This window comes from Mytilus galloprovincialis, chromosome 2, assembly GCF_965363235.1.
Source record: "Mytilus galloprovincialis chromosome 2, xbMytGall1.hap1.1, whole genome shotgun sequence".
NCBI classification, from domain to species: domain Eukaryota; kingdom Metazoa; phylum Mollusca; class Bivalvia; order Mytilida; family Mytilidae; genus Mytilus; species Mytilus galloprovincialis.
In genome coordinates, this window is record NC_134839.1 from 99,398,453 (window position 1) to 99,412,648 (window position 14,196).

A 14,196-nucleotide genomic window follows, 5' to 3' on the forward strand; every position below is an offset into this window, starting at 1 on the left:
GGCTGATATTGAACCTAGGGCTGATAATACATGCGATATGAAAAATGCCATGTAATAATCTGATATTATTATATAGTATAAATAATAAAGGCTGAAAATTTTACCCAATAGTGTTAGAGTTATAGATTTTTATGCTGACAATTTTTTCTCCGTCCCTCAGCAGAATTCGAACTCACAATTTCAGTACACTACAGCACCAATCGCTTAGCCTCATATCTAGCGCTCTAGACCACTCGACCACATCCGTTATAAAATATAACTTCAATAGTCGTAGTGTTACCTTGTCACGTAAGGTGAATCTACAAAGACATGTATTTAAGCGTGTGTAGATGTCATATTATTATTTATACACAATGTACTTTTATTTGTTATTAATCTTACTCGACATTTTGTATATACCGTATGGGATAGTGATTCAATTCATTATACAGTCACTAGGAATAAGTATATCATACAAACAGGTCTAGGTAAGTGACAACCATACAATATATATGTCCGTCCCTCACCGGGATTCGACCTCACACCTTTGATTTACTACAGCATCAATCGCTAAGCCTCAATTTCCAGAGCTCTAGACCAATCGACCACATCCGCTATAAAATATAACATTCAATCCTATGATTGCGTTGGATAAAACCGCAATTTTTATACGTGTGCATACAAAACAAATTTCGTGGTAGAGGGGTCTAAATACAGCACAAACAACATTTTCGAAAAGACCTAGAGAGTGAAAAAGTTTATTTTAACAACACGCATTTGACTAGCAGGTCGAACAACTGATGTTCTTAAAAACCCTGCTGACTGCCAGTGGCGATTGCCAAATAAACGGATCACCAGATTAAATAAAATGGGTCTTATCAATAATTTATTGCCAAAGAGAAAACAATAAACTTTCGGGAAAGATTGCATACACCATAATCTGATTTCCACAATTAATGTCTCTTCAGTGATGTTAGGAATCGAAACGGCCGGTATTTGGAAGGCCATATATAATTTACCTCACTGATTTAGGATATACTCGTGAAAGAGTCGCGGATCATATAAACCCGAAGGCAAATATAATACAAGCCCAAACGAAAAAATACAAACAAGTCTAAATTGAAAACAATATATATACCTCATTTTATATTTGATATTGTGACGACAGTTTATCAATATTGTATACTTTAATGTTACAGTTGCTATTTGTCCGGTTAGCAGTTAACGTTAGGAGTTATTCTAGTCGAAAAGGCTACACAATTATTATTTCTGAAGCTGCCAAACAAAATTATAAACCACCTTAACATAAAGTTATCCATATTTTGAGTGAGAGGTGGGAGATTTGTCCTTAATGTTTGAGACCATTTTTCTCTATTCTCTATTTATTTTTCTCTATTCTGTATGTTCTAATAGACCCGTATGGCCTTTTTTCTCTGTTATTTGTTTTTTTGGTACGTTTTTCTATATTCGTGATCCATTATTGCATATAACCCCAACCAGACCCTCACATAAAGACGACCTCTTGATTTTATGTAAGATTGGTGTCTCATTACAGTTTAGTTGTACATGACAGTCTTGATAGGGGTTCTCATTTTTTCATTTCTGTATTCTTTAAATTTTTAGGTTTACATGTATTTGCTCTATTCTTTATACCTTTTGCCCATTATTCTCTATTTCATATACTGTAGCACCTCATTATTTCTATTTTATTTTTTGGGGTCTATTTTGTCCTATTTTTCTCTTTTCTTATAATTTTACCCATTATTTTTTATTCTGTAAAACCCCATTCTCACCCTCGAACATGTAATGAATTCAATGTTATCTACACTCTGTCATTGTAAATATATATATTATATATATTCGGAACAAACACATTTAAATTCCCATATGTGATCATTTATGTATTGATTTTCATTCAATAAGAGGATTTCCCATTTTATATTTACTAGGTAAGCATAATTTTTGAAGGATTGTTGACCTAGGAAACACGCTCCTACATGACGTAATATTTTAGTTTACAGAAAATTTGTGTATTTTAAATCAGGTTAAATCGAAAGTAGAATTCGACATGTGTTTTATTTACAACTTGTAGATTAATGGAAGTATTTGGCTGGATTTCTTATAATTATAATCAGACATATACTTGTAAGTAACACGTACTTGCCTCTTTCTTTGTATAAAAATAACTTTATATGTCATATGTATTATCTTGTGCAAATGTTATCGAATGATACAACATGTGCAAGATGTATTCTTATGAATAATTAACATACATGTATAAAGTTTTTTTTTTTTTTTTTTTTTAAATTATCTGGTAATTTAAACGCGTTTTGCGTACGCAATTTAAAACTTGGTAACTATATATGTGTTTATTCATTTTCTATCAATTAAGTAATACTTTCTCTCAGTACTTGTTAAATTGTTTATAGATATAATCTCTTGTTGATCGTTGTGAGCCCATTAATTTGGAATAAAATATATGCTGCAGGTCAACATACGTCCTTCGACAATGAGCAAAACCTATACCGCATATTAAGTTAAAAAGCATGATAAAATGCGGATCAATTTAAAAAAGCAAACTAAACGGCATGATTGATCATACTACAATAAACGAAAAATAAATATGGCAGATAGCAACAAAAGCAACCACAAATAACATGATTCCAACTTCGGAACCCCACATAAAGAATGTGCAAAGCGGGGATGAAAATGTTTGCGAGCGCGCAACCCATAAAAATATTGAAATGAAAATGGCTTTATCTAAACATGTAAACTTTGCAAAATACAGACAATGAGCCATAATTGAATGTGCAGGACCAAATAACATCAAAGGAAATTTGATATGTCAATGCTTATAAAACTGCTTTAACTTAAATTTGCATGGGAATGGGAAGTACCAATGATAATATATCTGCATACCAAAGACAAAGGGTGCACCCTATGCATGGGAATGGGAAGTACCAATGATAATACATCTGCATACCAAAGACAAAGGGTGCACCCTGTGTATGGGAATGGGAAGTACTAATGATAATATATCTGCATACCAAAGACAAAGGGTGCACCCTGTGTATGGGAATGGGAAGTACCAATGATAATACATCTGCATACCAAAGACAAAGGGTGCACCCTATGTATGGGAATGGGAAGTACAAATGATAATATATCTGCATACCAAAGACAAGGGGTGCATCCTATGTATGGAAATGGGAAGTACCAATGATAATACATTTGCATATCAAAGACAAACGGTGCACCCTATGTATATGCATGCCATTGTTTCGTAGATAAAATATTTATTTTCCTGGACATTACAGATACTGGTAATACTGTTTATGATATAAACATTTTAAAGTCAAATGAAGTTATTATTTATATTTCATTTTAATTTAAGTAAAAGTCTTGAAATATTCAGTTATTTTTAGTTTTCTGGGCGCTTTTCGAAACTGCCCTTAAATTACACAATGGGTAACAGCTGTCCAAGCATGTTGGTAATAGTTTGATATTTATGATTTTGTTTTGTTTTGTTTTCTATATTAATTCAGTAGCAATCTAAACAAGACATTCTTTCTAAATTACCCTCTGTCTAATGTTGCTGATAATAACTTGACTAGGATGAGAGTTATATTTTGTTTTACCGAAAATAACTTGTGTTTTGTTCTTTCTTTGATTTTACAGCACAACCAATCACCATTATCATTTCACCAAAAACAAATTTAAAAATCTTTCATATAAAGGACCATAAATGCATTTACACATCAAAGTAATGACTTTATATTCTCTATTGTAGAAAATTGTTGAAATCATGTCAAAATATGGAAAACGTGAAACCGAGTTTAAGACTGAACGTAAGTGTAGATAAATTGAATGTTCATCAAATGAATCATGAGAAAAACTGATTATTTTTTGCACATTCTATATCGTGTAGGTTATTCCACTAACCAAGATCATTTTTTTTTTATCATATTCCACAAATGGTTTCAACAATTCATTGCTACATTTAAGAATGATACCTCTCACTTTGAAAAATAATAGTGATCGTGTTCAAAAGGGAATAAATTGTTGTATAATTTGTACCGTTTCATCTGAAACACTTCATCACACATATATAGCAATGTCGCATTGGTGATTGACAAATAACCTCGTATCATTAAGGTTGGCCAGTAACTGTCCCTTTGTGTTACTTAAAAGAATCACAGAAATTCCCATGGCTTGTATTTCCTATCATGACTTCCTTGATAGGGGATGCTGCTCACAATGTAGCTATTAAAACAAGAGTCCCGCTTGTTGAAATCATTTCTTCGTTAATTTTACGGACGCCATCACGAGTTGGTTAACCGTTATAAATGGATTGTCAGTTTCACAAGTGACGACGGATATGTTTCAGTTGTCGTACCTGGTACCTATAACTCGTCCCATTGTTTTCGAATGTGATCTACCGAATTAAACTTATCAGCGAGTGTGAACTAATATGAGAAAGACTACAGGTGCCACATGTGGATGAGGTTCTGCATACCATTCCGAAGCATCTGAGACCACCCCAGTTTATTGGTGGGGTTCGTGTTGCTCAGTCTTTAGCTTTAATTTATATGTTGTGTTGTGTGTACTGTTGATCTTCTGTTGTTGTTTTCTCTTTTTATCCATGGCGTTGTCAGTTTATTTTCGACTTGTAGGTTTGAATGTTCCTTTGGTATATTTCGCTTCTAGATAGAAAATAAATCTGAAGAACAAATTAACATTCCGACATACAATTCTAATATGCTTTTACATCACAAGCAAATATAGACGTCTCATGGCTAAGAAAGAAACTAGTGCACACTCTAAGATATGACGGCTGAAAATTACACAGAAGTTTCAAAACTTCTTAACACCATGTTTTGGACATGTTAATTAAAATTTTAGACCTAAAATAACAATCATTAAATTTGAAGTCTAACGATGACTCATTTCTTGAGGGAATATGTATGTACATATATAAGCAATTTTTGTGTTATACGTTATAGCTATTCATCAATATCTGTTTCATTTCATTGTTTTAGAAGAAGACGAGTGCATGGTATCATATTAAATAACCATAACATTTTCAAACCCATCCTATAAATAATAAAATCATACATAAGTATGAGGAAATGTCCACTTATTTCCAGGATACAATATTTACAGATGTGATGTTTATCATACGATTGTATAATATTAATCAAACACAAATCACTATTAATCATATCAGAAACTAAATCACGTACTAACTGATTCAATTATCAGGTCTTATGTATGATTGCTGAATGAATGAATATATTTTATTGCAGAAGCAAACATAATTCTATAGGAAAATAACATAATATACAATTACAATAATGACAGTAAACACACAGAGAACAACACAATGTGGTCATAATAAGCACAGAATTACAACTGCTATGCAATGATTATTTGTGATCTAAACTTCCATGCCGCATTAAGAAATTGCCACATTTTTTAGTTAAATTCTTTGAGCTAGCCTGTAAAAGAAATACCAGCTTTCTCATTAGTTGGCCACGAACAATAATATTTTGGTAAACACTGTAGCCTCAATGATCTGAAGGCAGGACATACTAAAACAAAATGGTACTCATTTTCAATACATTTCAATTTACAATTGTTGTAAAGTATATTTCTTCCCTGTGCTGGTAAAATCTTCATAACATTTTCCTTTAAGGCCTTTTAATTACGTCAAATAAGAAAGACAATGCCTCTATAACATTCACCAGAATGATGGACGACAATAACATTCACCCAGAATGATGGACGACAATAACATTCACCCAGAATGATGGACGACAATAACATTCACCCAGAATGATGGACGGCAATAATATTCACCCAGAATGGTGACGACAATAACATTCACCCAGAATGATGGACGACAATAACATTCACCCAGAATGATGGACGACAATAACATTCACCTAGAATGATGGACGGCAATAACATTCACCCAGAATGATGGACGACAATAACATTCACCCAGAATGATGGACGACAATAACATTCACCTAGAATGATGGACGGCATTAACATTCACCCAGAATGATGGACATCAATAACATTCACCCAGAATGATGGACGGCAATAACATTCACCCAGAATGATGGACGGCAATAACATTCACCTAGAATGGTGACGACAATAACATTCACCCAGAATGATGGACGGCATTAACATTCACCCAGAATGATGGACGGCATTAACATTCACCCAGAATGATGCACGACAATAACATTCACCCAGAATGGTGACGACAATAACATTCACCCAGAATGATGGACGGCAATAACATTCACCCAGAATGATGGACGGCAATAACATTCACCCAGAATGATGGACGACAATAACATTCACCCAGAATGATGGACGACAATAACATTCACCCAGAATGATGGACGACAATAACATTCACCCAGAATGATGGACGACAATAACATTCACCCAGAATGATGGACGGCAATAACATTCACCCAGAATGATGGACGGCAATAACATTCACCCAGAATGATGGACGGCAATAACATTCACCCAGAATGATGGACGACAATAACATTCACCCAGAATGATGGACGACAATAACATTCACCCAGAATGATGGACGACAATAACATTCACCCAGAATGATGGACGACAATAACATTCACCCAGAATGATGGACGACAATAACATTCACCCAGAATGATGGACGGCATTAACATTCACCCAGAATGATGGACATCAATAACATTCACCCAGAATGATGGACGGCAATAACATTCACCCAGAATGATGGACGACAATAACATTCACCAGAATGATGGACGACAATAACATTCACCTAGAATGATGGACGGCATTAACATTCACCCAGAATGATGGACATCAATAACATTCACCCAGAATGATGGACGGCAATAACATTCACCCAGAATGATGGACGGCAATAACATTCACCCAGAATTGTGACGACAATAACATTCACCCAGAATGATGGACGGCATTAACATTCACCCAGAATGATGGACGGCATTAACATTCACCCAGAATGATGCACGACAATAACATTCACCCAGAATGATGCACGACAATAACATTCACCCAGAATGGTGACGACAATAACATTCACCCAGAATGATGGACGGCAATAACATTCACCCAGAATGATGGACATCAATAACATTCACCCAGAATGATGGACATCAATAACATTCACCCAGAATGATGGACGACAATAACATTCACCCAGAATGATGGACGGCAATAACATTCACCCAGAATGGTGACGACAATAACATTCACCTAGAATGATGGACGGCATTAACATTCACCCAGAATTATGGACGACAATAACATTCACCCAGAATGATGGACGACAATAACATTCACCCAGAATGATGGACGACAATAACATTCACCCAGAATGATGGACGGCATTAACATTCACCCAGAATGATGGACGGCAATAACATTCACCCAGAATGATGGACGACAATAACATTCACCCAGAATGATGGACGACAATAACATTCACCTAGAATGATGGACGGCATTAACATTCACCCAGAATGATGGACATCAATAACATTCACCCAGAATGATGGACGGCAATAACATTCACCCAGAATGATGGACGGCAATAACATTCACCCAGAATGGTGACGACAATAACATTCACCCAGAATGATGGACGGCATTAACATTCACCCAGAATGATGGACGGCATTAACATTCACCCAGAATGATGCACGACAATAACATTCACCCAGAATGGTGACGACAATAACATTCACCCAGAATGATGGACGGCAATAACATTCACCCAGAATGATGGACGGCAATAACATTCACCCAGAATGATGGACGACAATAACATTCACCCAGAATGATGGACGACAATAACATTCACCCAGAATGATGGACGACAATAACATTCACCCAGAATGATGGACATAACATTCACCCAGAATGATGGACGACAATAACATTCACCCAGAATGATGGACGACAATAACATTCACCCAGAATGATGGACGACAATAACATTCACCCAGAATGATGGACGGCAATAACATTCACCCAGAATGATGGACGACAATAACATTCACCCAGAATGATGGACGGCAATAACATTCACCCAGAATGATGGACGACAATAACATTCACCCAGAATGATGGACGACAATAACATTCACCCAGAATGATGAACGACAATAACATTCACCCAGAATGATGGACGGCATTAACATTCACCCAGAATGATGGACATCAATAACATTCACCCAGAATGATGGACGGCAATAACATTCACCCAGAATGATGGACGACAATAACATTCACCAGAATGATGGACGACAATAACATTCACCTAGAATGATGGACGGCATTAACATTCACCCAGAATGATGGACATCAATAACATTCACCCAGAATGATGGACGGCAATAACATTCACCCAGAATGATGGACGGCAATAACATTCACCCAGAATGGTGACGACAATAACATTCACCCAGAATGATGGACGGCATTAACATTCACCCAGAATGATGCACGACAATAACATTCACCCAGAATGATGCACGACAATAACATTCACCCAGAATGGTGACGACAATAACATTCACCCAGAATGATGGACGGCAATAACATTCACCCAGAATGATGGACATCAATAACATTCACCCAGAATGATGGACATCAATAACATTCACCCAGAATGATGCACGACAATAACATTCACCCAGAATGATGGACGACAATAACATTCACCCAGAATGATGGACGACAATAACATTCACCCAGAATGATGGACGGCAATAACATTCACCCAGAATGGTGACGACAATAACATTCACCTAGAATGATGGACGGCATTAACATTCACCCAGAATGATGGACGACAATAACATTCACCCAGAATGATGGACGACAATAACATTCACCCAGAATGATGCACGACAATAACATTCACCCAGAATGATGGAAGGCATTAACATTCACCCAGAATGGTGACGACAATAACATTCACCCAGAATGATGGACGACAATAACATTCACCCAGAATGATGGACGGCAATAACATTCACCCAGAATGATGGACGACAATAACATTCACCCAGAATGATTGATGACACATACTGATGAACACTAATTCTAAGTTGAATGAAGTTTTTTCGATTTCCTTACTTGACATATATATGATTCCCTTCTAAAGATGAATATTTTAAAAAGAATAAGTACGTAATGAACAGATTGAAACGCCACTTATAAGAGACTTTTTTTTATCTGTAGTATTTTCCTATTAAAATGTACATTTACTTAGTCTTGTTCAAACGTTTTTAACCTCTTCAACGTCAAATAGTGTACACGATCAACGATTGTACAACCCCTCAAAATTACAAAAAGAAAAAAAAATTGAAAAATAGTTTAGCTGGATGATACAAGCACAGGGAAAAATCGATATATGTTACGGATATTTGTAAACGTTATCGCAATATGTAAACTAAATTTTACAGTCCAGGTAGTTAAAGAATTTTAAAATTAACTTATCAAAACGTGAATAAAACGTAAATAAAATGATAAAGTGATTGGGTCATCCGTGTACAATGTCCATAGTACACGAATGCCCAACTCGCTCTTTAGTTTAAACATATTTATTTATAGTGGATTGGGAAACAAGTTTTGCAACTTACATTAATCCCTTTCCACTTTGCGGATGCGAGTGCTGCCTTGTAGTGGCATTAGCCTCCTCTTTTTCGAAATCTACAAGGGTGTCTTCAACGTGCAAGAGATGTGGCTCTCTTTTAACACGGGTCAGCCATTTATCGTCCCCTTCCGACTGACTATCATCGTTTCCTCGAGACCATACTCGCAAATGGCGTCAAAGGAGAGCCGAAAATTCAGTTCCTGAATTTTCATCCAAGACGGGAATCGAACCAGGAACCTTTGTGTTAGTAGTCCGATGCACTAACCACTACACCACGGCTCTCTTAAATCGCACTTTCATTGTCTATGTTTAGTGGACCGTAAAATTTGGGTCAAAATTATAATTCGGCATTGCAATTATAGAAATATCATATCATAGGAAACATGTGTACCAAGTTTCAAGTTGATTGGATATCAACTTCATCAAAAACTACCTGGACCAAAACCTTTAACCTGAAGCGAGACATACGGACGAACGAACGTTATGACGGACATACAGACCGAAAAACATAATGCCCCTAGGTGGGGCATATCAATGTGCAAATGTACTTGAATTCTATTGCTACGTTATCATGCTTGTTAATACAGTGAAATAGCCTAACTAGCGGTGAAACAATAATTTTGGTTTCCAAAACTTTACGATTTTTAGACTTTTGCTATTCCAAAGTTCAACTGCTGTTTTCCAAAGATTCAGAAAATGTTTTAATCCTATGCTTATGTGGACTTGAAGGAATGGTGGTGACTTTGGAACATTATATAAATTGTCCACAGTATGCTGCATCCCTCAAAAGTTTTCAAATTTATCCGCGGCAGTTATTTGTTGATGAAAACCTCGATACTTTATTTTTCTTCTGCTGTAAAACTACAGGTTTGAGCTCCTTAAAACAGTACTGATTTTTTTTATTCGTGTTGAAGATCCAAGTATTAGTGTTTTTCTATTATTGTCGTTGTTTAAAACAAGTTTTACTTATTCTTGATTTGATGTCTGCATTTGTTCCACCAGTTTTATCCAAGATGTTTCCGAAATAAGTAGAAATGTCAAATTGAAACTTTCCTACCTTTTCTGATCTTTTATCTTTCCAAAAAAAATCATGACATGGATTGTTAGTCTTTGTGTTTGTCTGTTTCATGGTGTTTGGTGGTTTTGTCTCTCGTGTCTTTCTGAAGATGTGACAGCAGAGCCAAATCGTCTGCTCCGTCTAGGTCTTCGTGCCTTTTATGTTTTGACACAATTCCATTGTAAATCTCTATGTGTAGTGTCTAGTGTTTCCTTCGTTACCCAGTCTTAAGCTATCAAGAGTGGTTGTAGTGTAGGAAAAAGTAGGCACCCTTGTTTACCATCAGTGTTAACATGGAAAGAGTTAACTTTGTGAATGATGATTCATGTATAAACTGAACTGTGAAATCCTCATACAATGCTTTGATCATCTTAGATGGTATTCCATAATGCCTTAGCAGTTGCCACATCCCTTTTCTGTCGACATATCGAATGCTCTTTCAAAATCGACGAAGAGGGATGCTTGACGTTCTACTGACTGTTCAATGATTGTACGAAGACTTGCTATTTGTTCAGTAGATCTTCTGTTTGATCTGTTTTATCTGTTTGATTTGAAACCAGCTTGTTCATCTCGAGGAACCTTATCTATTAAAATTTTTATCCGGTTGAGTATTATTCGATCGGTACAGTATTTGCTAGCTACAGTTAGAAGTGTAATGCATCTCCGGTTTTCCTATAGACGTAAATCCCTTTTCTTTTGCTATTTTGCTAACAAAGCTTAATAGAGGAGCGAACAATACCAGAGGGACATTCACACTCATAGATCACATATATAAACTGAGAACGCCGTGGCTAAGAAAGAAAAAGAAAACAGGAAACAATGGTACACAAGACATACCATAGAAAAATAAAGACTAAGCAACACGAACCCCACCAAAAACTAGGGGTGATCGCAGGTGCCTCTGAAGGGTAAGCAGATCCTGCGCTACGTGTGGCACCTGTCGTGTTGCTCATGTTATTACAAAACCGGTAAAATAGTCTAAATCGGTAGGTCACATTCGTGGAAAGGGAACAGGATTGTAGTTACGACATTATGAACTTATCCGATATCATCTGTGAAACGGATATTCCGTAACGGTCAATCAACTCGTGATGGTGGTCGTAAATTTTACGTAGTGATGGTTTCAACTTCACCATTTGGAATATTTTAACCATTTATATGTTGATATCTTTTTCTGCATTCCAGATTTTAATCAAGAGTTTGTACATGTTAAATGTGTTCTATTATCTGATGTCTTGCAGATTTGAAAGCTTCAGATGGCATTTCTTCTTTGCCTGCTGATTTCCTCTTATTTCGTTCTTTGAATTTCCTTCACACTTCATATTCATTGATAATATATTTATCTTTTTTTATGTTCAAATACTCTCCTGGTTCTACTTTGATGGTCCTATCTAGTTCTGGTCTATTTATAATGTGATAAAGAATGCATTCTATCTTTTCATATGTTAATTGAGATTGGCCAAGATTTTTCAATATTTATCATATCCTGGTTTCGACTTCGCTGTTTTACGTTTTCAAATAGTTTTATTTGCTGATATCAATCAAGGTTTTGATGCCGCCCGTATATGTAGAAAATTCTGCTGCTGTTGCAAGGTCATTTAACTATTCTCTCTTGATTTTCCTACAACATTGTTTCACTGCTTTTTTAAGCTCCTGTGTTTGTTATTTTACCTTTGTCCTTAATAAGTTATGTACGAAAAGTTATGGAAAGAGTTGTGTTTAAGGCTCACCATAACAAATGGACAAATATGGCCGTATTTTCACCTCAAAAACTACTCTGTGTACAGACTTACCTTTGCTGTTTTGAAAGGTTTAATGCCTAGCATCCACTAGATATATGAAAGTTAAATGCATTTTGTGTTTAAGAAAGATTTAATCTTTCTTGGTTTTTGATGGGCATTTTTTTTCCTTTCTGCAGAAGGTGTAAAAATAAACAAACACCTGAATTGCTTTGATACTGTCCACTCACTGACTCAGATAAACTCTTTAACTCACCTAAAGTCATGAAGATACCTCTTGTCCATGTCAATTAATGACAATCAAAACAATACAAACCTGTTCTTTACCTGAGGGAGCATCTCATAGTTATACCACAACTAAGTTGATTTTCACACCTTTTGCATGAAGGAAAAAAATGCCCATCAAAATCCAAAAGAGATTTTATCTTTCTGAAACACAAAATGCATTTAACTTTTTTATATCTAGTGGATGCCAGGTTTTAAAACTTTTCCAACTTTACAGGCAAGTCTGTACTGAGAGTAATTTTTGGCATGTAAATACAGCCATATTTGTTCGTTTGTTATGATGAACCTTAAGCCACTATACAATCATTTACTTGCTGATAAACTAATTTATGAGTATCAATCAGGATTTCTCCCTAAAAATTCAACTGTCCATCAACTCTTAGAAATATACAATTGCATATTAAACTCCTTGGAAAATAAATATATACATTGTTTTGTATTCTGTGACTTCTCTAAAGCTTTCGACACAGTTTGGCATAGGGGTCTTATATATCAAATGAAAGCTTACAGCATTGACGGTAACTTATTGAATTGGTTTCAGGACTATCTACACGACAGAATACAGAGAGTAGTAATACAGAACTCGTCTTCTTCCCTTTGTAATGTTTTAGCTGGTGTTCCCCAGGGATCAGTTCTGGGCCCTCTTCTCTTTGTCTTATATATTAATGATATTACTGATAAGCTTACTTCACTGTGTCGACTATTTGCTGACGACACATCGTTCAATTATTCTGGTAACGATGGTGAACAGATTAAATCTGTAATCGATCGCGACCTGAAAGAGCTGGATGTTTGGTCTTCAAAATGGCTTATGTCATTTAACCCAGATAAAACCAAATTATGATTTTTTTCAAATATTGAGATTCCAGACCTTAGCTTTTCCTTAAATGGTAAAAATATACCTTTAAGTACATCTTATAAGCACCTAGGAGTTAATTTTAGTAGTGACGCAAAATGGAACAATCATATTGAAAGTATGATAACAAGTGTAAAGAAACACTTAAATGTTTTACGTAAACTTAAAAACCGATTATCTCGAAACAATTTAGAAAACTATACTTAGTTTTTATTCGACACATTTTTGAATATGCCACGGAAGTGTGGATATTTGTGGAATAGACTACTCAAATAAATTGGAGGCTGCAAGAATAGTAACCGGTCTACCAGTATTTACTAAAACTGAAATTTTATATTCTAAGATTAGCTATGAATCTCTTTTTGAAAGAATAAGGAGAAGAAAATTACAGATGTTTTATAACATGAACAAAAAGCATGCACCAGAGTATCTATGTAATCGTGTACCTCCATGAGTACAAAGTACAACCAACTATCCGTTGCGAAATGGCCATGATATTATTGTTCCATTTTGTAGACTTTCCCTTACTACTAAATCGTTTAATCCATCTGCAGTACGTGAATGGAATAAA

General features: G+C 35.5%; 1 protein-coding gene across 2 annotated transcripts in view; it reads left to right on the forward strand.

The window, feature by feature from the left end:
- Nucleotides 1–360: 360 nt before the first annotated feature.
- Nucleotides 361–14,196, forward strand: part of LOC143065086 (uncharacterized) — a 36,871-nt gene continuing 23,035 nt past the window's right edge. The window contains exons 1-3 of one of the 2 annotated variants that reach the window (XM_076238432.1): nucleotides 361–467; nucleotides 2,072–2,124; nucleotides 3,770–3,827. In XM_076238432.1, the coding sequence (XP_076094547.1) occupies nucleotides 3,785–3,827 (43 nt within the window). In that variant the 5' untranslated portion in view covers nucleotides 361–467; nucleotides 2,072–2,124; nucleotides 3,770–3,784. Of the gene's footprint in view, nucleotides 468–1,974; nucleotides 2,125–3,769; nucleotides 3,828–14,196 lie in introns of those variants that run through there. The other variant, XM_076238433.1, reaches the window with a different exon arrangement.